Raw genomic sequence first — 22760 nt, 5'->3', positions numbered from 1 at the left:
CCTACATGCGACACTGATCCGGCAAGATGGAGATGGAGAGTCTGTCTGTTCAGGCAAGGGCTCATACGCAGAGTTGGCTACCAAAATACCACACGTGAGTAAGTCACTATGAATAATAGCAATCTCTAATAAAAGACAGACATTCAGTTTATTTGATTTAAACATTTATACATATAAGCATTTATATATCCAGGCCAAACTAACAAAAGAGTTATAGTTATAACGCATCTTTACTGTTTTAGATAATATTGTACACTCTGGCCTTTATGTGATTTTGTTGCCAGTTTGGTATAGATAAGATAAGAAAAAAACTTTACTGTCTGTTACACATGAAACCTACAAATATGAAAGTAAAACACACTTTGTATAATTCGAAATGCATCATGAAATCTTTTAATGTGCAGACAGGTATACAGACTTTAAGGAAGTATTGGAAAGGGGAGAGTGTGTTAGAATATCTTCATGTGCTGCAGTACAGTATGCTTACTGTGGGCTTCCCTCTGCCAGGATGTATCCAAGCCCTCTTTTATTCTCAGCACACACACGCCGTACTGGCGATCAAATGCATCGCTGCAACACAAGACACATCGTTACATTACATTATGCTTAGCTGATACTTTTATCCAAAGCGACTTACATTTATTTACAGGGTATTGGTTACAGTCCCTGGAGAAATGTGGGGTTAGTTGCCTTGCTCAAGGGCACTTCAGATATGAATGGAGGTGTAGGGAGAGGTAAGGGATTTGATCTGTAATCGTCTGTCTGATCTTTAGACCACCTCCATAGCCATTAGGTCACGGCTGCCAATCAACTCATCAAATACTGTTGAGGTGCACTGTATCCTGAAGATGGCACAACCTAAACTATTATTTTAATACCGGCTTATTTTGCAAAGGTGGAAGGGTGCTTTGAGGCAGCTGTGGCCTAATGGTTCAGTAGGTTGACTAAGAATCAGAGAGTTGTAGGTTCGAATCCCACAATCGAATCGAATGCTTTGTCTTGGGCTTACTGCAAGATGCCAATGTAGCTGTCCATGCCACTTGCCCGGTCTTTTCTCCAGTTCTTCTTAAAGCCCATCACCAAGATGTTTGGACGCATGCGCCCCAGTCCTGCTCCCTGATTAAAACAACACAGGATTTACCTGTCACCTAGATTTAAACACTACAATATTTAATTTAATAGTAAGACGTTTAGGAGAGCTAAAGAAAATGTCCTCCAATAAATGTTGCACTTAAAAAGGTTGAATATATCATTTTATCTTTTAAATTTGATCTTTTCAAGAATATTATTTACTGAGTAATAAACTAATATTCAGCAAAAAATCTGTAAATAGCAGAAAACAAAAAAAAACATATTGAGAAATGACATTGACATTACATTGAGGTGACATTACAAGCCTAACCTGCAGCATCATCTGTACTCCTGAGCGCAGCTCCTCGGCCACCACACTATGATAGAAGGACTTGATGCCACGCTGCTCCAGCCAGGCTATGTGAGCGTTATCGCTGGCTGAGATCAGCTCAGGAGAAGGGCATTCCTGAGGGTCAGAATCGTCACAATAGGACATAACTGGGAATGGCACCACAATACCTCTTCTTAATACATGTTCTATGTATGCACTTTATGTCTGACTGTATGTGTATTGTATAGGTGCTCTAGGTGTAATGTATGTGTACGGTCTGTCTAATTGTCCACAACTAAAGTCTATGTCTACTGTTTATCTGCATGGGAAAGTAAGACACATAATTTCATTTCATTGTTTGACCAGCGCAACTAAGACAGTAAAGCGGACTTGACAAAGGAGAACTCCCTGAGCGGCCAATTTCAACACACATTTCAATGTAATGTGCAGTCCAAAAGACATGCAACATCAGCCGTCACTTTACAGCACTAACTTTTTGGCATTGTGTACGGAGAATTTGGAGCAACAGTATGTAAAACAATTCATGCCCCTATTAGCTGACCAGGACCTCGTAAAGCGAAGGGCTGATAATATAATGATGCCAAACCTAAAAATGATTCCCAAACCTAACCTGTCACAGACAGCTGCATGACCACTGCGCATAACAGTGATGACGGTTATCTAAACTAAAGCGGAACATTGGACTGTCGGGACAAGGGGTTTCATTTTATCGGCTAAAAGGTCTGTAAGACTTTTGTGCTGTAGGATAGATGGGAAATTTTCGGAATATTGACGCATCGGACCAATGGTGCGTCGGAAAAACGAGCAGCCCCCAACAAGACCAGAGTAGAGAGAGCAATAGAGTGAGCATGAGTGAGTAGAGTGAGCATGTTGAAATTGGCTGGAATTCTTTTAAGACAACAGAGTTTTAGCAGCTGAAGACAAAAACAATGTGAGAAAATCCCTGGCAGCTTCTACTGTGTCACAGTTTAATAACACATCATAATGTCCTGCTGGATGAAATACAGCATCTTGGCTTCTTGGAGCGGTTGAGTTGTCATAAATCAAACAGGTTTGTAGTCTACTATAAAAATGAAAAAGAACAAAAAAGAAAGAAGCATTTTGACATTCCCATCAAAAGTGCAAAAAGTGGCATTGTTCCATTGTTCCTCTTACTATTGCTTGCAGCATTTTCCCCAGTCTCCTAGAAAGCCTGCTCCCTTTTATTTATTTTATTTTTTTCAAGATGTTTTGGACTTTAACACTTCTATTATTCAGATAGGAGAGTGAGACAGACAGGAAATGGATGGGGAGAGAGAGATGGGGAAGGCTTAGCAAATGACCTCTGGCTGGAATCGAACCCGGGTCAATGGTGTTGTAGTGCAATGCCCTCTTTTAGAGTCCAATTGTGTTGGAAATACTATCTTTCAGTTGGACCTTAGAGTGTACAATATGTGCATACATTGCGTAGGTGTGGCGTTCCAAAATGGAGCCGTATTATTAGTGTTGCTCATTGTTTGTTGTTTCACTTGAACTTGAAGTAAATGTGTTTAAACTCACGCTGACTACATTGCCACACATCATGAGGCTGAGGCTCTTGGTGAAGGTCCCCACGAAATCTACCAGCGCAGGACGCAGAGCAGGAGGACCTGTCAGGACCAGACACTGAGGCCTGTGGAGAGCGGACACACACGCACACACGCACACACACACATGCAGTAGACACACAAACATGACAGGAAGAGAGAGACACAGACGGAAAAACAGGGAGACATAGAAACACAGACAGACACAGACATCAAGAACACAGAGGTACAGAGAGAGAGGGTGCATTTCAATATGCGACCTCCCGTCCTCCACTTGTGCTTGTGGCCACGCGTTTTGCTGACGCCCTGCCTCCGTGGAGGAAAAAAAAAAAGTTTCCCACGGTCAGACTAGCCATAACAATTTTTGAGGGACTATTCGTCATTTAACATCCAGTTGGCAAATGAGAAAATGACTTTAGAATTTAGCTTTTGCAAGATATTTAAATATAATACTGTTGTCAGTGATGTCATCATGACATATTACTTCCTGGTACGAGGCCACAAACACAAATGGAGCACGCAAGGTCTCATATTTGAACGCACCCAGAGAGAAATATAGGCGGGAGAGAGAGAGAGAGAGAGAGAGAGAGAGAGAGAGAGAGAGATTCAGACATTTTGTGCTTTGTTTACACAAATATTACATTCCACAAAATTCTGAACGTGCCCCAGATGGACCTTGGTATTTCTGCGTAAACAATGTGTGTGAAGTAAACAGTACGGAGGAGAATAGACTTCCAATGAGAAACTGCTGTGCTGTCCTCAGCCATAATAAGAGGGCAGAACATCAAAGGTGAGGGAGTGATGGGAACTAGGAAAAGATGAAGCAAGGCCACACACACAAACACACACACATTCACACACACACCCATGCACAAATTCACACACGTATGCACTCAGACACACACACAGACACACACACAGACACACACACACACACACACACAGACACACACACAGACACACACACACACACAAGTATGCACTCAGACGCGCGCGCACACACACACACACACACACACACACCCACGCACAAACACATACACACTTACACTCACACACGTATGCACTCAGACACACACACACACACACACACACACAAGTATGCACTCAGACGCGCGCACACACACACACACACACACACACACACACACACACACACACACACACACACACACACACACACACAGGTGTGAGTGAGTGACAGTGGTGCGTGGCGTAGGCTACCTAGCCTGATTATCATCGACTTTCAAATCTCTTTGAGACTGACCAAGAGCATAACAATTATCGTTTCCCAAACGGCATGGTTGACCTGCCTCCCTGGGTTTGCTAATGGTTGACTGGTGTCAGACAAAGTGGGTGAAGTTCCCGGTGTTTCGGAAAATCGGAAACGACATTTGCATTGCTCTTGGCCTGACTCACTAGGAGTCACTAGGAGGGCGTGGCCTGACTATAACAGAGAGAGTAGAGAGAGAGGTTCCATTGGCCCATTGTTTCCTGGTTCTATTATGGCCCCCTTAGGCAGACCTAGGCAGACCTAAGGACTGTTCTATTCATTGTAGGAGCATTATGACACGCCCCTTTAGGCAGACCGGAACCTGGTCGCGTTAGGTGTCCATAGAAACCTATTATGTTGGCATATCTCTATTAAATAATCTCTGGTTACCTGTAGTTCTTGATGTGGTCGTCCACCTGGTTGAGGCCCACACAGTGAGACAGGGCCAGGTTGTAGGCCCCAGCCTGGACGGACGAGCCCCAGTTTACCACTGTCACAATCACAACAATTACAGTACATTATATTACAGTAATAAAATTACAGCATTACAGGTACATTACATTTACACGGCATTACAGTATTACATCACATTACACCAGGGTTGGGGAACCTTTTTCATTCGAGGGGCCACTTCAAATTCCTCCAAGGGCCGTTAAGGTCCTCCAGGGGCCGTGCTATGAACACAAACCAGGATTTCCCCCTGCACTTTAGGCCTATATTGAAGGCGGTCACCTTAAAAACAGACCCCAACTTCTCTAGGTCCTTCTCTAGGTCCCCATTACATGAGCCCCAGTTCACCACTGCCACAAGTTCAACACAACAATTACATTACATTACATTACTTTGCATTGCATTACATTACACTGAGCTGATGCAGTTATCCATAACAAATTACAGTTATTGTACAGGGCATTGGTTACAGTCCCTGGAGCAGTATGAGGTTACAGTAGGTGCCTTGCTCAAAGGCACCTCAGCCATGGGATGGCGCGTGTGTGTGTGTGTGTGTGTGTGTCTGTGTGTGTGTGTCTGTGTGTATTGTATGTGTGTGTGTGCGTTGTCTCACATGGTCTCTTGTAGAGCGAGTACCCCAGTAGGAAGAGGACTATGCCTATAGCAATGAGGGCGGCCCACCAGTTGAGCAGGAACATGATGACCACGGACACCACCGCACACAGCAGAGACGCCCACCTGTTGAAGAAGCGGAACGACGGCCGCCAACCTGCAGCACCATACAAGACACAGAAAGTCAGTAAGGGGCTAGCCTGATTATCATCGACTTTCAAATTTCTTCGAGACTTGGTCTGACCAAGAACATAACAATTAACATTTCCCAAACAGTATGGTTGACCTGCCTCAATTGGTTTGCTAATGGTTGTTTACTTCTTGAGAAAGTGGACCGAGTTCCCGATCCCGATCCACCACACAGCATACAGGAAGTCAGTAAGGGGCCCTAGGCCACTACACTGGCAACCCGGGTTCAATTCCTTTCATTTTCCTTTCCTTCTATCAACTCCCCACTCATTTCCTGTCCCTCTTACACTGTGTACAGCACAAAAGCAAAAAAAATCTTTAAAAAAAACCCAAAAACTGACCTGAACTGACCTACGAAGGCAAAGTACAGTAACTACGCCAACATTGAAACTAAGAAAATGCCTTCAAAGCCTTGGTATTAGGTTGGATATTGTAGTTTCTGCAAATTTTACATGACATCTCTAAAACGGGACGCATTTTGACCATAAGGCTTTGTCACAACATAAAGGATCTGTAATGAAGTCTGAAGACCATTTTCAGTCAATTTCAACCAGACGTACATGTAGTTACTGCACTTTGCCTTTGTAGGCCAGCATTGATGTTGTGAGGAGGGGCAAGATACTGGCAACCAACCATGTGAGCTCATTTTGTGACCGACATAGGTTTCTAACAATCATAGGTTGAACAGTGCACAGCCTGGGTTGCGCAGCCAGGGATTGTTTACAACTTGCTACTTGCTTAGGCTAGTGCAGTGGTTCTCAAACTTTTCCCATCATTCCCCCCTTCGGAGGGTCTGAATGCTTCCGAGCTCCCCCCAACCGACTGATTTTACGATCGGTGCGCTGCGCAGAATCAACGGAAGGTGACTGGTGACATAAAACAAAGACGGACGTGTGTTAATTTCCTATGCTATTCAAATCCAGGACAATTTAGAATATAATGTTGGTGAGGGCTTGAAATGTATTGCTTATTGGAGAGACAGGAAAACATTTCCTTGGGAGAAAAAACCCAAAATCAGATGTCACACGCCCCCCCTGCGATGCTTCCGCGCCCCCCCAGCGGGGCTTGCGCCCCACTTTGAGAAACACTGGGCTAGTGCCAGGCTGTGCTATGCCTGCCCACCTGGAGAGTTGGTGATGGAGGCGTGGAAACAGCTGAAGTTGATGAGGGCGTAAGAGCAAAGGAAGAAGTTGGAGATGATTGGGGCGATGGTGTTCAGCTCAGCTGAAGAATAACAGACAGACAGGAGTTACATTACATTGCATTACATTACATTACATTACACACTTGTCCACATTTTATTCAAAGTGACTCACCGTTATTGTAGGGTATTGGTTACAGTCCCTGAAGAAATATGGAGTTAGATCCCACATTCCCTTTCAACTAAAGATGGGATTCGAACCTGTAACCCTCGGATTCAAAGACCAACTACCTAACTAGGCCAAGGCTGCTCCGACATATAGTAGTGAAAGCTGCTCTACTTCCTGTGAACAGTGTGTGGTGTTGGTTAAATACAGACTCGGGACCCCATTTCTTGAAAATATTGTTGCTAACCAGTTAGCAACTTAGTAGGTTCCCAGTGGGAAATTGCATTGCAACCAAATAAGTTGCTAACTTAGTTAGCGATAATGCTGTCAAGAAACACACCCCTGGATCAGCACCATGTATCCATCCTATTATCTTATCTCCCACCAGGGTTGCCAGATGAGGCTGATGATTTCCAGCCCAAAACATTTTCAAAACCCGCCTAGAAGCACAAAATCCCGCCCAATTCCATTGATTTCTATGGCAAAAAGTGTTTTTCCTGATAAATGCTATTTTTACCCGCACACGGCCATCCTAAGCAGCCCAATTGGGCGGGAACCAGCCCAATCTGGCAACACTGTCTCCCACCCTCGCCTTGTGCTTGTGGCCTCGAGGAGTGAGGCAAGACATTATAAACGATAAAGGTTTTATTCAATATCCCATAAAAGGTAAAAGCACAATTCAAAAATTTCTCATCTGGGATGTTGAATACAGAGGTTTCCTGTTTACTAATACTGTAAGGAGGGGCAAGATGCTAAACAGCCAATCTCATGAGCACCTTGGCCTAATGGGTTGTCCGACCAATGGGATGACCGCAACTCGGGACCAACCAGTGCACTAGTTTGTAACAAATTGTCACCAAAGTTTGGTGACAAAAAATGTTTTGCGATCTAAATACATATTTGTTTATTGTCATTGACAACATGATTGGTTGATTAAAACTGGTAGTGTGCCATCTCACCAATGAGGATGAAGCAAACAGCAATGATGAAGGTCAATAGGTAGGCCCTGTAGGGCTCGTTGTTCTTGCCATAGTCCTTCCCGAAGAATCCAATGAGGGGGTACAGATTATCCTTGCACAGACACTGTAGATGCAGGCACAAAGGAATACCGGTAGTACCGTAATTTCAGTGAAGATAATTCACATTGGAACCCTACTAATACATGTATCTACAGAGATAAACCTCCTTGCAAAGCCAATTGTATCTTGATGCAAGGTGCTGTTGAATGCAGGTTCACAACTTGCAGACACGCATTACATGGTGGCACGTCATTTTATCTCAGCCCCGTTGCTCCCACCGGTCAATAATTTGACATTTTTCCCCATTTACGAGTCCACATTAGTCATTCCAGGACAAATGCTGAGGCCGAAAAGCAAGAACTTTGAAAACATGTAAACAAGATTAACAATCATGAGATCAAGCAAATTACACAATTGCTAAAGATCTCCAAGTAGGCCTACTTAAAATGCAGACATTGAACGAGACATCCAGTAGCAGGTGGAAAATCTGACACCTTTCAACCATTTAAGCACAGTGAATCAAATGAGATGGTACCAAAGTGATGTCAAAGAAATTGTTGGCGCAAAGGATCTTTAAACTGGAAATGCACTGAGTGCAGACCACCACAAAGGAAGCAGTTATAGAACCGTGATAGAACATTTGACCGTTACATTCCCATTTTCTTCATCTTTCTGCCTTGTTTTTGTGGAGTTAGACAGCAGTCAATTTTTCCCCATCCCACGGAATAATCTTTAGAAAAGCCTGGATTCAATCAAAATTTAATCACTTGTTCCTTTCGTAATTTCCAACAACTCCACAAAGTTATCAAATTCCATTCATAACTATGAGTTACCCTGCTGACAGGGGCGGTTCCAGACATTTATTCTTGGGGTGGCGAAATGTATTTCAGGGGGGCATGCTCCTACACTAAGGGAAAATGATAAACGCTATATAATCGACACACACACTTATGTGATACAGTGAATCCCTTAAAGTGAAACCCTGCAACCTAAAGTTCTATGTCTGAAATGATGTCAAGCATTAAGGCTATTGGTCACAATCAGGGCTCTTAATTTGGGTGGCAAATCGTATTTCTGGGGGGGCAAATGCCACCCCCTGCCACCCCTTAGAATCGCCCCTGCCTGCTGACAGGCAAATCAATGCAACCAAAAACACAACCTCCATGGCAGAGGTGAAAAAAAACATGACCCATCGCCAAGGAAGGAATTACAATTTTAATACCAGCTAAAGAATTCATGCAGTGAGCAAACATTGGGTTACAAGAGGGCTCAATGAAAACAAGGACACCAATGTAAGATAAAAGATTTATTGAATATTCAAAGACTCGGGACCTGAAACGAGATTTAAAAAAAAAAGTTAGGAGGCAGACAAATTTTGGGCATGCATGGTGGGTATTGTAGGCCCATCAGAAAATACGGTTTAAAAATTAGACGACATTTGAGTCTCAGGTGAGTGGTTAAGATGAACCTTTAAAAAATATATAACTAAAAAAAGTGTAGCCGACTATCCCAGTTCCCAGTTTCCCTCTACAGTTTTACCAGAAGCCAAACATTAAATTGTGAACTTTGAACAAAATGCAATTTAAACGCTTACCATATCCACTTTAGTCTATCCAAGATGAGTGGTGCCCTACTGCTGGTTTTGCTGCAGTTTCAAATGCTGCATATGGCTCCAGTTGTTGAGGGATGGCTGCCGGTTGTGCTGCAAAGACTTGTATGAAACCTGTGGCATCCAGTTGGCAGACAGCTGTTGGTTCTGCTGCTCAGGTTTGTTTATAGGCCCTGCAGAGCCAAAGCCATTCTTCTGCCCAAACTTGACCGTAGCTGTTGCTGAGCCAAATGTAAGTTCCCTCCAGCTGGAAGATTTCTTCCGGCTCTGCGGTTTGTTTGCAGCCTGTGAAGATCCTGGTGCCTGGTTGAAGCCCTGAAGACCTCCTCTGGATGGAGAGAAATGGCCTTGAGACTGGGGTTTACCTGCTCGTCCAGTTGTCATTGAATGCACAGATTTGTACTCATTCACTGAGTTAGGCTTGGTTTGTTGGTATTTCAGTCCATTTTGGTCAGCTGATGACTTCCTTGTGCCACCAACCGGTTTGTCTGTAGACCCTGAGTGATAGCCGGGCTGGAAGGAGAGTGGTGCCGTTCTTGAAGGCTGCTGAGGAGGGTTGGAGGGAAACTGATGGGAAGGTTGCTGCCATCTTTGGACAGGCTTGGCTGGATGGTATGAGGGGTAGCCATCTTGGTCTGGTTTTGACATCTGCTGGTTTTGCTGGGCCTTGTACCCCTGGAATGGTTCAGAACTTTGTGCAGGTCTGAGGGTACTTTGAAAATTGGCTCCCTGGATTGAATGGGATTGCCAGTGCAGTCCTGGAGATGCTGCTCCATAAGAACCTCCCAGGTGCCCAGAAACATCTTGTTGCTTCCAGTTGTTCGTGGCCACATTTGAGTTTGGCTGCTGCTGATGCTTCTGTTGCATGCGTTTGGCAGTATCCTGTGGCTTCCAGTGGTCAAATGAAGACTGCTGGTTCGGTTGTGCAGGTTTAGAGATCACCTGACGCGACCAGTCACGCTGCACAGGTCTAGATGAAACCTGTGAAGATCCTAAAGACTGTGGCCCCCAGTTATTGAAGGATGGCTTCTGGCCCTGCTGTATGTTTTTGGAAGTAGCCTGTTGTGATCCAGTAGGCTGTGGCTTCCAGTGGTCAAAGGATGGCTGCTGGTTCTGCTTCACAGATTTAGAAGTCACCTTTCCCTGCCAGTTGTCAAAGTTTGGCTGCTGCTTGAGCTTGGCGGTATTCTGTGGCCACCAGTCATGCTGCACAGGTTTGGACATAGCCGGTGGAGATTCAGAGGACTGTGGCTTCCCGTGATCGACGAATGATTTCTGGTTCTGCCGCACGTGCTTGAAAGTGGATTGTTGTTTCCAGTTGTAAGAAGTGTCCTGGTTTTGCTGTATAGATTTATAGGATTCTGAGCCCTGATTGAGGTCTCGTTGAGGCCCTGAGAACGAACGGGAATGGCCACCGGACTGGGAAGAAAACGGAGGCTGTGTCGCAACGGCTGACACACTCCTCGAATATGTGGAGGGTTGCCTGTATGGTGACGTAGAGCTTCCCAGAGAAACGGCACCAGACACTTGGACAGTTTCAGAATCATCCCACTCATCTACTTGAGATCTACCATTGTACCATTTGCTTGGGTTCTGCTCTCCTTTTGAGCCGCCAGGGTACGCTGAAAGTAGACAAAAGAAAGAAAAAAAAAAGTCAGTGGGTTAGCCATATTAAAATTAAATCCATACATAAGTTTGTATGTCAGACTTAGAAGAGAAATTATGCTCAAAAAATAAATGCATGGACTGATTGCCCTTACCATTTGTAAATCTGAGGTCATGAGAGGCAATGAAAAGGAGGACCGCTAACCTGTAAAGACAATGAGAATTGTTAATCACAATGGCACCAGTGATGTTCCCAATGAGTCTCCCGTGTCGAAGCGTGTGTCAGAAAAATGAACCATCGCAAAGGAAAGCGTGTATCGGAGCTTGATTCGTTTGCAGTTGATCACGTGATTCGTGACGTTTGAAGCTTCATTCAGCGCCCATTCACATGAAGCTTCAACAGTGACGTGAGGAGTCGACTGAAAGAGTTGCGCAGCATTGAAGTTGATCAAAGTGCTGCGAGCCTGCGTGCGATTGCAGGTTTGTAGTAGGAAGAATTCACCAAATTCAGTGCAGCTAGCGTAATACAATGAACAAAATGAACAATGAGCAAGGGTGCCCTATGGCAACTGTAATTTGGCTTTTAAAATGGAACATTTAAAAATTAAATGTCATTACAAAATGCATTTGGCAACGCCTACAGTTAAATACCAGCTTGTTTGCTGTAGTAGAAAGTCTGTCTCCGTAGTGTAGTGGATAGCGTGGTGCGCTCACAGCCTAATGATCATGAGTTCTAACCCTGCTCCACCTCAGTAATACATGTGGTCAGAATGTTAGGGCAGAAGTATCCTTGCTGCTGAAGTTTATAAACATTAAAAAAACGCAATCTGCCGCAATTTTATCTGGGATAAAATATTACTGTGACTAACTGCAATGCAATTTTGTGGCAAATGACTAGGAGATTTTTAGGCCTATGTCCATTATGATCCGTCACATTTCAGTGACTAAAATACTTAATGCACGCCGTTAATTCGTTCTCGCAAAATAAACGTGAAGGCATTTTTTCAGTTGTTTTATTCATGCACAAGAATCCATGTAGGCCTTTTCATTTTGCGTTTTGGTTCAAACTGCAATTCCGCGTTTTTTGCCAGCAGGTGTCCTCATAGAGTATTTGAAGCACTGAATCAATCACCCATTACTCGAAGCATTCGCCACTGAAGCTTTGTGCTTCAACAAAGCTTCATTTGCCCATCACAATGGCACTGACACGGTGTGTGTCATTTAAAAATAAACTTGAACATTTGGAAAGATGCTTACAGACATACCTAAACTGTGCGCCAGTGAGATGCCACATCCTGCTGAGTTGCTCCAAGCTCCCTCCACACTGTTTTCTTCACAAAGGGCTGTGTGGTCCAGCCAGCTTTTAATTCATGACCAGTTTGGCCTTAACCAATCACAGACTGATTGCGAAAGTCAGAGCAGCTGCAAAGTTAATTAGTCCAATCACCTGTCATTACTGCAGAGATGGTTGTCATGCTGTTTTCACACATGTAAAAGGACTTTTAAACCAAATACTGAGAATATTCCGCTTGAAATCCAAATCCTCTGTGCATGTATTTGCGCTCCTTGCTTAATGCAAACAGTCTTTAGTCAATTTTGTCTACACTGCCTTCCTTTAATATTCAGAGCCACTAGAAAAGAAGGGTGTAGAATTTGGTCAAATCCAAATGCAAAAAAAGAAGATTGAAATCCTCTGGTTAGCCAGTTTCTAAAAAAAACCCACTGCACGTTGGATGTGTGTTGGGCACGGTTGATTGAAAAGGAGTCAGAGAATGTTAAAATTTCAGTCACAGAAAGCGTTGTTTTAAGCCAGCTAGTGCATTTCAATGAATGCCTCTGTTGTATCCCTTTACAAAAGTATTAGAGACAGGTAAGAGGTAGGAGATAGGTAGGCCTAGTATATAATAGCACATTACAAAATTTGCTGTAGTTTTAGAGATATCAGGTCTTTAATACTTGAGGACAAATGTCTTTTTTGGTCACCATTTACAGTCAATGCTCCTGATATACCCGCTGCCATCCACCTCAAGACGGTTGACTTGCAATGTGATTCCAGTATGGTATTGGACCATCACTGTGACTTGTCCTGTCTTGCACTTTGATGTCAGTCTGTAAATGTCAGGCCTGTGTATGTCTATGTCCTTTCATGGTAAAGAGAAAAAAAACTTAATTTCAATTTCCTTGTATGACCTGTGAATATGAAGAAACTGACAATAAAATCTGACAGCCGAAAACTGTGATATTTCGCTATTGCGTTACTGGTCCAGCCTACTTGAGATCAAATAGGCTGTGATGTGGCCCGTGAACTGAAATGAGTTGGACACCCCTGGCATAGAGAGAGAAGTGAAAGCGAAAGCCCATTGGGAAACTCCAACTCCCATTGTCATTGTGACACAGCACACAAGTGAACACTGCACACTGCACACAACGAAATAGCATTTATGCCTCACACGTGCAAGGGGGCAGCCCTCAGTGGCGCCCCATGGGGAGCAGTGCGGTGGGACGGTACCATGCTCAGGGTACCTCAGTCATGGAGGAGGATGGGGGAGAGCACTGGTTGATTACTCCCCCCACCAACCTGGCGGGTCGGGAGTCGAACCGGCAACCTCTGGGATGCAAGTCTGACGCCCTAACCGCTCACCCATGACTGCCCATGAGGCACTCAATAGGTAGTATAGGTAGTGAAGAAAGTAGATTGGAAAAGATCAGTCACTCCCTGGAAAATGCATTGACCATGGTGTAGTACGAAGGGGTAGCCTAAGAGCAAGGTGCGCATGGGCAATGGGCACATTTGACTTTGCACGTCTACATGTGCAGACAGACAGCAACGAATTCTGGCCTGGAATTGTTCCATAATGGTTAGAAATCCAAAGGCTTGTTGTGTGTCATGATGTCAAACTCTAATGGGATCACTGCGATTGCAGACAGACCTTGCAACTCCTGCAGTTCCTTCCTTCCTCCTGCAGACCTTGCAACTCCTGCACTTAACCCTGTTGATGTTCATTGCAAAGGTCTGCATACCGCCTCCGCTGTGATGCACCCTTGAACTGGTTGGCCAAAAGTTCACTGAAGTGTGTGTAGATGCGCTGTCCCACACTCCTAAAAAGTAATGCACCCCACTTCAACTCTTCCTCCCCACCTGTCCCCCCTCAACTCACATGTGATGTGCAATGTAGATCAAACTGGTGCAAGCTCATCTTGTGCAAATTTGTGGTTGACTGACGTTCGTTGCAACGTCGATCGACACATTTGGTCTCAAATGCGCCATGACTCCCATGTCAACTCCGGATGTCCGGATTTTGAATTGCATTGTTAGTGCGAGTGCTGCTGGTTGACTTTCCAAAACCATGATGTCCAACCACCTCTGTAGCGAAAACCCACTTGTTTTAGGCGAATGTGTGAGAAAACAAGCCATGAACTTAATCATTCATCATTTTCTGTCCTGGCAAGTGGCAAAGGATATGATATTATACCTGGAAGACTTTTGGTGCTGAGACGAGGCAGGCCAGCGCTGAGGAAAGCGTCGCTCCAAATATGCCAGCTGTGATCAGGGGCCCGAAGGCAGACACCATGCTCATACTCTGAGGAGACAAGAAGAAACCAGGGGTGCATTTCTCGAAAGCGTAGTAGTTAGCCAGTGACCAACATGGGTAGTTGCCAACGGGAAATACAATGAAAACAACAAAGTAGCTGACATAGTCAGCAACTATGGATCATTGCAACCTCCTCCATGGTGCCAAGTAACAGGAACCATTTCCACTGTGCATAGGGGCCTTGGTGGCCCAGCCTTTCATTAATGGCTACCTAATTAGAGTGACCTTCACTAGGATTCTTGTACCTCATTTCGACCAACATGGTGCCGGTTCTGTGCCGGTTCTACGTTTTTCGACCAATACACAACTGGTGCCGGTGCCCAACAAAACAAGTAGTGAGTGGGACTACTTACTGTATGTATAAATGTAGGCCTACCGTATATTGCATTGACAAGTAGGTACCTGGTAGTAGTTGGCGATTCCTAAGGGGCAGGTGCCATTGGAGATGCACTCGGTGAAGTTCCAGCCGTATTGGCAGCCCAGACCCAAGCAGTCTCCTCCAGCCGGGCCGGACACGGTGTCATTGATGAACCCAGAAGCATCGCGCACCACACAAGACCCTGTCATACACACACAGAAAATCATTCATTTATTTAGTTAGTTAGTTAGACCTGTACACACACACACACAAACACAAACACACACATATGCACGTGTGCACGCACACACACACACACGTGCGCAGGCATGCACGAATGCACGTACGCACGCTTGCACGTACGCACGTACGCACGCATGGACGTGCGCGCGCGCGCACACACACACACACACACACACACACACACACACACACACACACACACACACACACACACACACACACACACACACACACACACACTAACAGGGTCACTTTCAGATGGGGGCTATGACAGTGATTAAAATTCATATAATGGTATAGCAAAACTATTATGATTTCAAGATAGTACAGGAAATGCATTAAAAAACAATTTGTCCCACATGCATAAAATGCATATTCGGACAGTATATGGGCGTCCATACACACACAAGCTTACACACATATGCACAAACATGCATCCATCCATCATTACACACACACACACACACACACACACTCACACACTCTCTCACACACACACACACACACACACACACACACACACACACACACACACACACACACACACACACACACACACACACACACACACACACACACACAGCACAATGCTCACAAAAAATGAACGGAATTGACATTGGATACAGTTTTGCAAACCTATAGTGGCGAATATGAGCAGATAGGACACTGTGGTCCAGAAAATGGTGAGAGAGAGAGAGAGAGAGAGAGAGAGAGAGAGAGAGAGAGAGAGAGTGTGTGCGTGTTTGTGTGCGTGTGTGTCAGGGTTTTTTTTTCTCACCGGCCTATGTCTAGTGGTTTTCCTGAGTCACTAGCCAGTCAGCCTCTCTACTAGCCACAATTTTCTTATCAGTAATGTTTCTTTACCATGATACAGTATGTCTGAGCTCTGATGATGAAGTGCTAAAGGAAGAGCAATGCTGTGAAAAAATAGTGAAAATATTTTAGACAAATAGAATGGAATGGTATGGTCATTCCTGAACTTAAATATAACCAACCGATATAAAGGACAAATAATAGGATGAAATGTGATGTCATACCCAAGAATAAATTATCTGCCAACATGGCTAGTGAGATTTCAATTATTACTAGCCACAGCCAAGTTTTCCCATTTTGGCCGGTTGTGGCTTGTGCCAGCATCAAGCCCTGGTGTGAGTGTGTGTGTGTGTGTGTGTATGCCCATGCGTGCATGCGTTCGTGCATGCGTGCGTGCAGGCATGTGTGTGTGTGTGTGTGTGTGTGTGTTTGTGTAACGTTGAATGAGTAATCACCTATAGTGGCGGCTATGAGCAGGTAAGAGATGGTGGTCCAGAAGATGGCGAAGAGTGTGCCTTTGGGAATGGCCATGTTCGGGTCCTACACAGCCAGGGGACACATGCATAACAGGGGAGACATAGCATGAGCCAGGACTGGATCGGACACTAAAAAAGGCCCTGGGAAATTTTACACAGCCTTCTCTAAATAGTGGGCCAGTCCAGTGGCTCCCAACATTTTCCAACTTGGGGCCCATGACTTGTAATTTTCACAAATGTTCACAGCCCACCTCTGACATAATTAACTATACAACCTGCTATACAGCAATACACACAGAAATATTTAGACTTTTGGGAAATTATTTCAGAGCCCTCTTGGAATACCTTTGTGGCCCACCAGTTGGGCCCCGCCCACAGTTTGCAAATCACTTTGGTTGTCTATTGGAAAAATGCACACAAAAAAAACAACGCCATTGGCCCCTGAGGACAGCCGGCCCACTGGGAAATGAAAGCGAAAAAAGTGAAAGCCCATTGGGAAACTCCAACTCCCATTGTCATTGTCATTGTGACACAGCACTCCACAGCACACAAGTGAACACTGCACACTGCACACAACGAAATTGCATTTATGCCTCACCCCTGCAAGGGGGCAGCCCTCAGTGGCGCCCCATGGGGAGCAGTGTGGTGGGACGGTACCATGCTCAGGGTACCTCAGTCATGGAGGAGGATGGGGGAGAGCACTGGTTGATTACTCCCCCCACCAACCTGGCGGGTCGGGAGTCGAACCGGCAACCTCTGGGATGCAAGTCTGACGCCCTAACCGCTCACCCATGACTGCCCATATGTTAGATTACCACTCTAGCCCTTCATGCAGCCAGGAAAGCCAACAGAAGGGGACAAAGGGGTCAGAACCCACGGAGAGAGGCGGCCCAGAATTGGGTCCTGAGCACATTGTATGTATTGAGAAGAGGTGCATTTTGGCCCTGCCGTGGCCAAACGGTGGGACACTGTCTGCCATGCGGCTGACCTGGGTTCGATTCCCGGCCCGGGTCCTTTGCCGGCCCTTCCCCGTCTCTCTTTTTTTTTAAAGAGAGAAGGGGTGCCTTTCAGATTACTTCAGATGTCCCGGGCCCAGCTAAAGCTACCAGCAGTCGGCCCTGCATGCATGCAGCCATGGAGCAGCATTTACAAATGGACAGTCAGCGCTGGCACACCGCGCCGCACCGTCCAACGAACCAATCAATATCCTATTTCCTATGCGTGCATCTGTGTACAAATCGGCAATCGTCTAGCCTCGGGGATATAGGCTACTCAGTAGTGAGGTGTGTGTGTGTGCGTGCCTGCGCGTGTGCGTGCGCGTGTGTCTGTGTGTGTGTGTGTTTGTGTGTGTGTGTGTGTGTGTGTGTGTGTGTGTGTGTGTGTGTGTGTGTGTGTGTGTGCGTGTGTCTGTGTGTGTGTGTGTGTGTGTGTGTGTATGTGTGTGTGTGTGTGTGTGTGTGTATGTGTAATCTTGTCTGTAATCTGTGTGCAAGCCTCCATTGCTCTGTAGATTGATTTTTATGTGTTGTTCAATCCCCGGGGCCTGGCAAACACTCTACATTATGTATGGGTGTATGGATCTGGCCTTTGTGGATGATGAGACAAACATAATTCTAATTTTCCGATACTTTCAAGTCTCGACTTGATTGTGAAGGAAAAAAGGGGAAAAAAGAGAAAAAAAGGAACAATGGTGAAAGGCGAAATGTGTTTTTTAAGCAGATTCTGTGAATGGATGATCACAAAGTCCATATATGGCCTCCAGACATTCAAGTGCATTGTAAAAAGAAAAGAACATTCAGTCAAGCTGTGTGGGTAGGTGAGCAGTGCCTCCAGCAGCTTATAGTAGACTCACAGTGATCACTGCCTTAAGATCTGGCCTCAATGACGGTATATATACGGTACGTTCATATAAGTAGAATGACAACGACAAAGTTTTAATGTGCTACTTTAGACTCTGTAATGTCATGCTAATATTATTCAAATAGCTTTTTTTTGCATGCATGTTTCAGATATGAAATCTGTGTTTAATACAGAATTGAATGATGCTCTCTCTCTGTGTGTGTGTGTGTGTGTGTGTGTGTGTGTGTGTGTGTGTGTGTGTGTGTGTGTGTGTGTGTGTGTGTGTGTGTGTGCGCGCGCGTGTGTGCGTGCATGTGTGTGTGTGTGTGTGTGTGTGTGCGCGTGTGCGTGCCTGCATGTGTGTGTGTGTGCATGTGTATGCGTGCGTGCGTGTCATGTTGCCTTCAGGTCTCCTGAGATGTTGGCTCCAGCCAAGATGCCCGTGGCCGAGGGGAAGAAGATGGAGAACATGCCAAAGAAGCTGCCCTGAGGACCCTGCCAACGCGGCACGAAGTTCTCCACAAAGATGGCCCCTACATAGACAAGGCAAGGCAAGGCAATTTAATTTATTTCATACACATATGCAATTCAATGTGATTTAGAAACAAGTCTGACAGGCGGACAAAGATGCGTCCGTCTATGCACTCTGCCGCCTTGTGGACACAGCAGGGAGTGATAATAAGCAATGCGTTTCAGAGGGACCGACAGACTGACGGTACATGCACACCAACGGCGCGGACATCCACAGTACGTCCACAGAACGTGTCCGTTATCAGTCCGAAATGGTTAGAATGCATGAAAACAAATCATGCCTTGGCTTGCACACAGGAACGCGGTGTAAGCGCGGCGCATTTCCGTCCTGACCGGACATGTCCGTGTTGCTTCTTGAAAATAGAACTCGAGTCTATTTTCCTGCACGGACGTCCGCGTTCAATGCGCGGCTCCCATTGAAAATGAATGGCTGCTGCTCGCGGATAGAACGTGGACGTTGACTGTGCAGTATGAAAGGCAGCCCGCGAACCTCTCGGACTCGCACTGCTCACGGAGACGTTAAGGAAACGTGCCGTCCCTGTGTGCATGTACCGTGACCGACCAACAGACAGACCGACGGACGGACATATAGTACCCTCTTATAGAGATGCTAGGACGTATCTAAAAAGTAAGATAAAATAAAACAAAATTCAATACACTGTACAATAAAAATAAAAATACAAGACATGGCAGGTGAAAATAAAATGTTAAAAGGAGTAAAAGATATAAGCAAGAAATAAGGAGAAAATCAAATATGAAAAACAAGGGTCAATGATATGGATTTCTAACCGAAGGAATCTGAGAAAAGCTTTGTCTTGAGTCTGGTCTTAAAACTATCAACATAGTAAACAGCGTAGTAAAAAAAAATGCAGTGTTAATTCAATAGAGTACTTTGGGATCAAATACAGCCAAGAAGATGCTAAATCTAACCAGGGCTGGACTAGTAATCTGGCACACAGGGCCCTATAAGAAATGGCACAACCACACTCTACATAACCAATACATACACTATTTTCTTATTTTTGTATTAACTCAAACTTAGATGTTAGCTAAACAGAAGACTCCTGCATTCAGTCAACGAATACAATAGGCTGTTATAATTGGCACAGGCCATTGTTTATGTTAAAAATGGGACAAGAAGCCACCCCATCTTTGGTGGGCCAGTCTCCAAGGGGTAAAACTCAAAAAAACAAAACAACAAACAACAGCATTGGCCCCTGGAGACTGTCGGCCCACCGGGAAAATGCCCTGACCGCCGGATTACCAGTCCAGCCGTGCTATGGCCTACTTATCTACAGCATTTTAGACCTCTTAAAGAGGCAGTAGGTAGGATGACGTCATTTGCGCGGCGCCCGTGGCATGCCTGCCTCAAAATCTACACCATAATGAAAAAATGCTGTTCAAATAAACTCGCTGTGAGACTGTTTTTCATCCCGGAATGCCAGCAGTTGATACAAATCTGAATACGGTATGTAAAGCGATGTTTTCAAATGATAAGTGTTTCCCACGACACTCCCTCGGACCGCGCTGCCAAAAGTTGCATGTGGGGTTTTCTGACAGCGGACCGTGGAAGTGATCACGAGAGCCATCGTTCACTTACTAAAGACTTGCATAAGCGTCGGCTGATTCGGGACCGTGATTAATAAAACTTTTAATCCTACCTGGAGCCCCTTTAAGTATTTAGTCCAGCCACCTGACACATCAGTCTCTAGTATTATACAGTAATACACATGACCTCCATCTGACCTCGGTAGCTGAAGAAGCCTTTGGACTGCTTCTCTGGGGTGGCGGGAATCACCGTGCCAACAAAGTAGTTGGCCAAGGACACCATGATGACCAGGAAGAAGAGAATCTGAGCCTGTGGAAAAGAAAACTCACACCATTTAGATCAGGGCTGGGGGACCTATGGCTTGAGGGACGTTTACGGGCCTTGGCAGCCTAATTATCATCGACTTTCAAATCTCTTCGAGACTTAGTCTGACTAAGAGCATAACAATTAACATTTCCCAAACGGCATGGTTGACCCTCCTCCTGGTTTGCTAATGGTTGTTTGTTTCCCGACAAAGTGGGAGGAGTTCCCGATTTTCTCGGGAGCTCAGAAAGTACTTGCATTGCTCTTGACCTGACTAGTAGCAATGCTGAAGGTGTTGCGTCACTGGGAGGGCACAGCCTGGCTAGGGCCTTGACGCTGTCTTGTCCAGCCCCCCACATAATTTTAATGTTATGCACTTTCACATGAAATTTGATATGTTTTGTAAAGAGCTGTTACATTTACAATACAATTAAGTTATATTTTCAGGGGACCTAGTGAAGGTGGGGTCTATTTGTAAAGGTAGCTGCCTTCAATATAGGCCTATAGTGCGGCCCTTGGAGGGCTTAATCCAATTTGAAGTGGCCCTTGAATGAAAAAGCTTTCCCACCCCTGATTTATGCAGATACAGCTGGATTAAATAATTCACACACTAATTCAGCAGTGTGATATTTGCAGATGTCTTTGCTAATATTGCTGCAAGTCTTGGCAGTGCTCATACAATAAAACAGTTTGGCTTCAGCTATTTCAGCAATAAATCTTTAAAAGGCAATTTGGGTCACGGCAGGACATAGCAGAAGAAATAACTCTGAAACTTTTTAGATAAAAGTGAAATCATTGAAAGTTCAGATACTGTAGATCTTTCCAACACTACTTCTCTGTTACAACATAAGCAGTGCAGTATTACAGTGCAGCTGTGGCCTCATGTTAGGGAATTTGAGGGCTGTTGAGTCAGAGGGTTACAGGTTCATATACGGTACCACCCTTACCTCTCCCTCAGCCTGAGCTCTCTGAATTCCGTGGACACGGATCCTTGGGACACGAAATCCGTGTCAGTTTCACAGATTTTGCCAAAATTCACTGTGTTAAATGAACAATGGTCCTGGATAACTGTGTTAAATGAGCAATGATCCTAGATCACTGTGTTAAATAAAGAATGATCCTGGATCACTGTGGTAAATGAACAATGATCCTGGATCACTGTGGTAAATGAACAATGATCCTGGATCACTGTGGTAAATGAACAACGGTCCAGGATCTCTGTGGTAAATGAACAATGACACTGTGGTAAATGAACAATTATCCTGGATCACTGTTGTAAATGAAAAATGATCCTGGAACATTCTGGTAAATGAACAATGATCCTGGATCACTGTGGTAAATGAACAACGGTCCTGGATCTCTGTGGTAAATGAACAATACACTGTGGTAAATGAACAATGACCCTGGAACATTCTGGTAAATGAACAATGGTCCTTGATCACTGTGTTAAATGAACAAAGATCCTGGATCACTGTGTTAAATGAACAACGATCCTGGATCACTGTGGTCAATGAACAATGGTCCAGGATCACTGTGGTAAATGAACAATGATCCTGGATCACTGTGGTAAATGGACAATGGACCTGGAGTGGTAAATGAACAATGATCCTGGATCATGGTGGTAAATGAACAATGGTCCAGGATCACCGAGTTAAGTGAACAATGGTCCTGGATCCCTTTGGTAAATGAGCAATGGTCCTGGATCACTGTGGTAAATGAACAATGGTCCTGGATCACTTTGGTAAATGAACAATGATCCTGGATCACTGTGTGCGGTAAAATGAGCAAGGATCCTGGATCACTGTGGTAAATGGACAATGGTCCTGGATCACTGTGGAATTGTTTTCTGTGATTGACTCACGAAAGTGCTTTCTATATTCCCACAGCACGGTGTTAAGTCTGTCATTAGAAAATAGATACCAAATTGTAATACTAAATAAAAGAATGGAGGTGGTTGAAGTGTCCTTGAGCAAGGCACCACCACTACTCCACATTGCTCCAGG

General features: G+C 44.8%; 2 protein-coding genes across 2 annotated transcripts in view; both read right to left on the bottom strand.

The window, feature by feature from the left end:
* The window catches only part of slc12a3 (solute carrier family 12 member 3), a 42729-nt gene that overhangs the window by 9216 nt on the left and 10753 nt on the right, over nt 1–22760 (bottom strand). The window contains exons 7-20 of the mRNA XM_063196875.1: nt 20652–20763; nt 18777–18907; nt 16515–16599; nt 15048–15205; nt 14526–14633; nt 7779–7902; nt 6635–6736; nt 5325–5480; nt 4652–4751; nt 2963–3074; nt 1403–1537; nt 1010–1116; nt 488–570; nt 6–77 (exon numbers count right to left, since the gene is read on the bottom strand). Of these exons, the coding sequence (XP_063052945.1) occupies nt 6–77; nt 488–570; nt 1010–1116; nt 1403–1537; nt 2963–3074; nt 4652–4751; nt 5325–5480; nt 6635–6736; nt 7779–7902; nt 14526–14633; nt 15048–15205; nt 16515–16599; nt 18777–18907; nt 20652–20763 (1585 nt within the window). The remainder of the gene's footprint in view (nt 1–5; nt 78–487; nt 571–1009; nt 1117–1402; nt 1538–2962; nt 3075–4651; nt 4752–5324; nt 5481–6634; nt 6737–7778; nt 7903–14525; nt 14634–15047; nt 15206–16514; nt 16600–18776; nt 18908–20651; nt 20764–22760) is intronic.
* Nucleotides 9132–12383, bottom strand: LOC134446751 (uncharacterized). Its single transcript, XM_063196051.1, has 4 exons — nt 12318–12383; nt 11208–11257; nt 9433–11069; nt 9132–9170 (listed from the first exon to the last, which is right to left on the bottom strand). Exons 1-3 carry the CDS (start codon nt 12344–12346, stop codon nt 9469–9471), a joined length of 1680 nt encoding a protein of 559 aa, XP_063052121.1. The 5' UTR covers nt 12347–12383; the 3' UTR covers nt 9132–9170; nt 9433–9468.

The sequence above is a fragment of the Engraulis encrasicolus genome, chromosome 4 (assembly GCF_034702125.1).
Source record: "Engraulis encrasicolus isolate BLACKSEA-1 chromosome 4, IST_EnEncr_1.0, whole genome shotgun sequence".
Taxonomy (NCBI): Eukaryota; Metazoa; Chordata; class Actinopteri; order Clupeiformes; family Engraulidae; genus Engraulis; species Engraulis encrasicolus.
The sequence above is the reverse complement of the archived record's forward strand: the minus strand, read 5'-3'. Positions and strand labels throughout refer to the sequence as shown.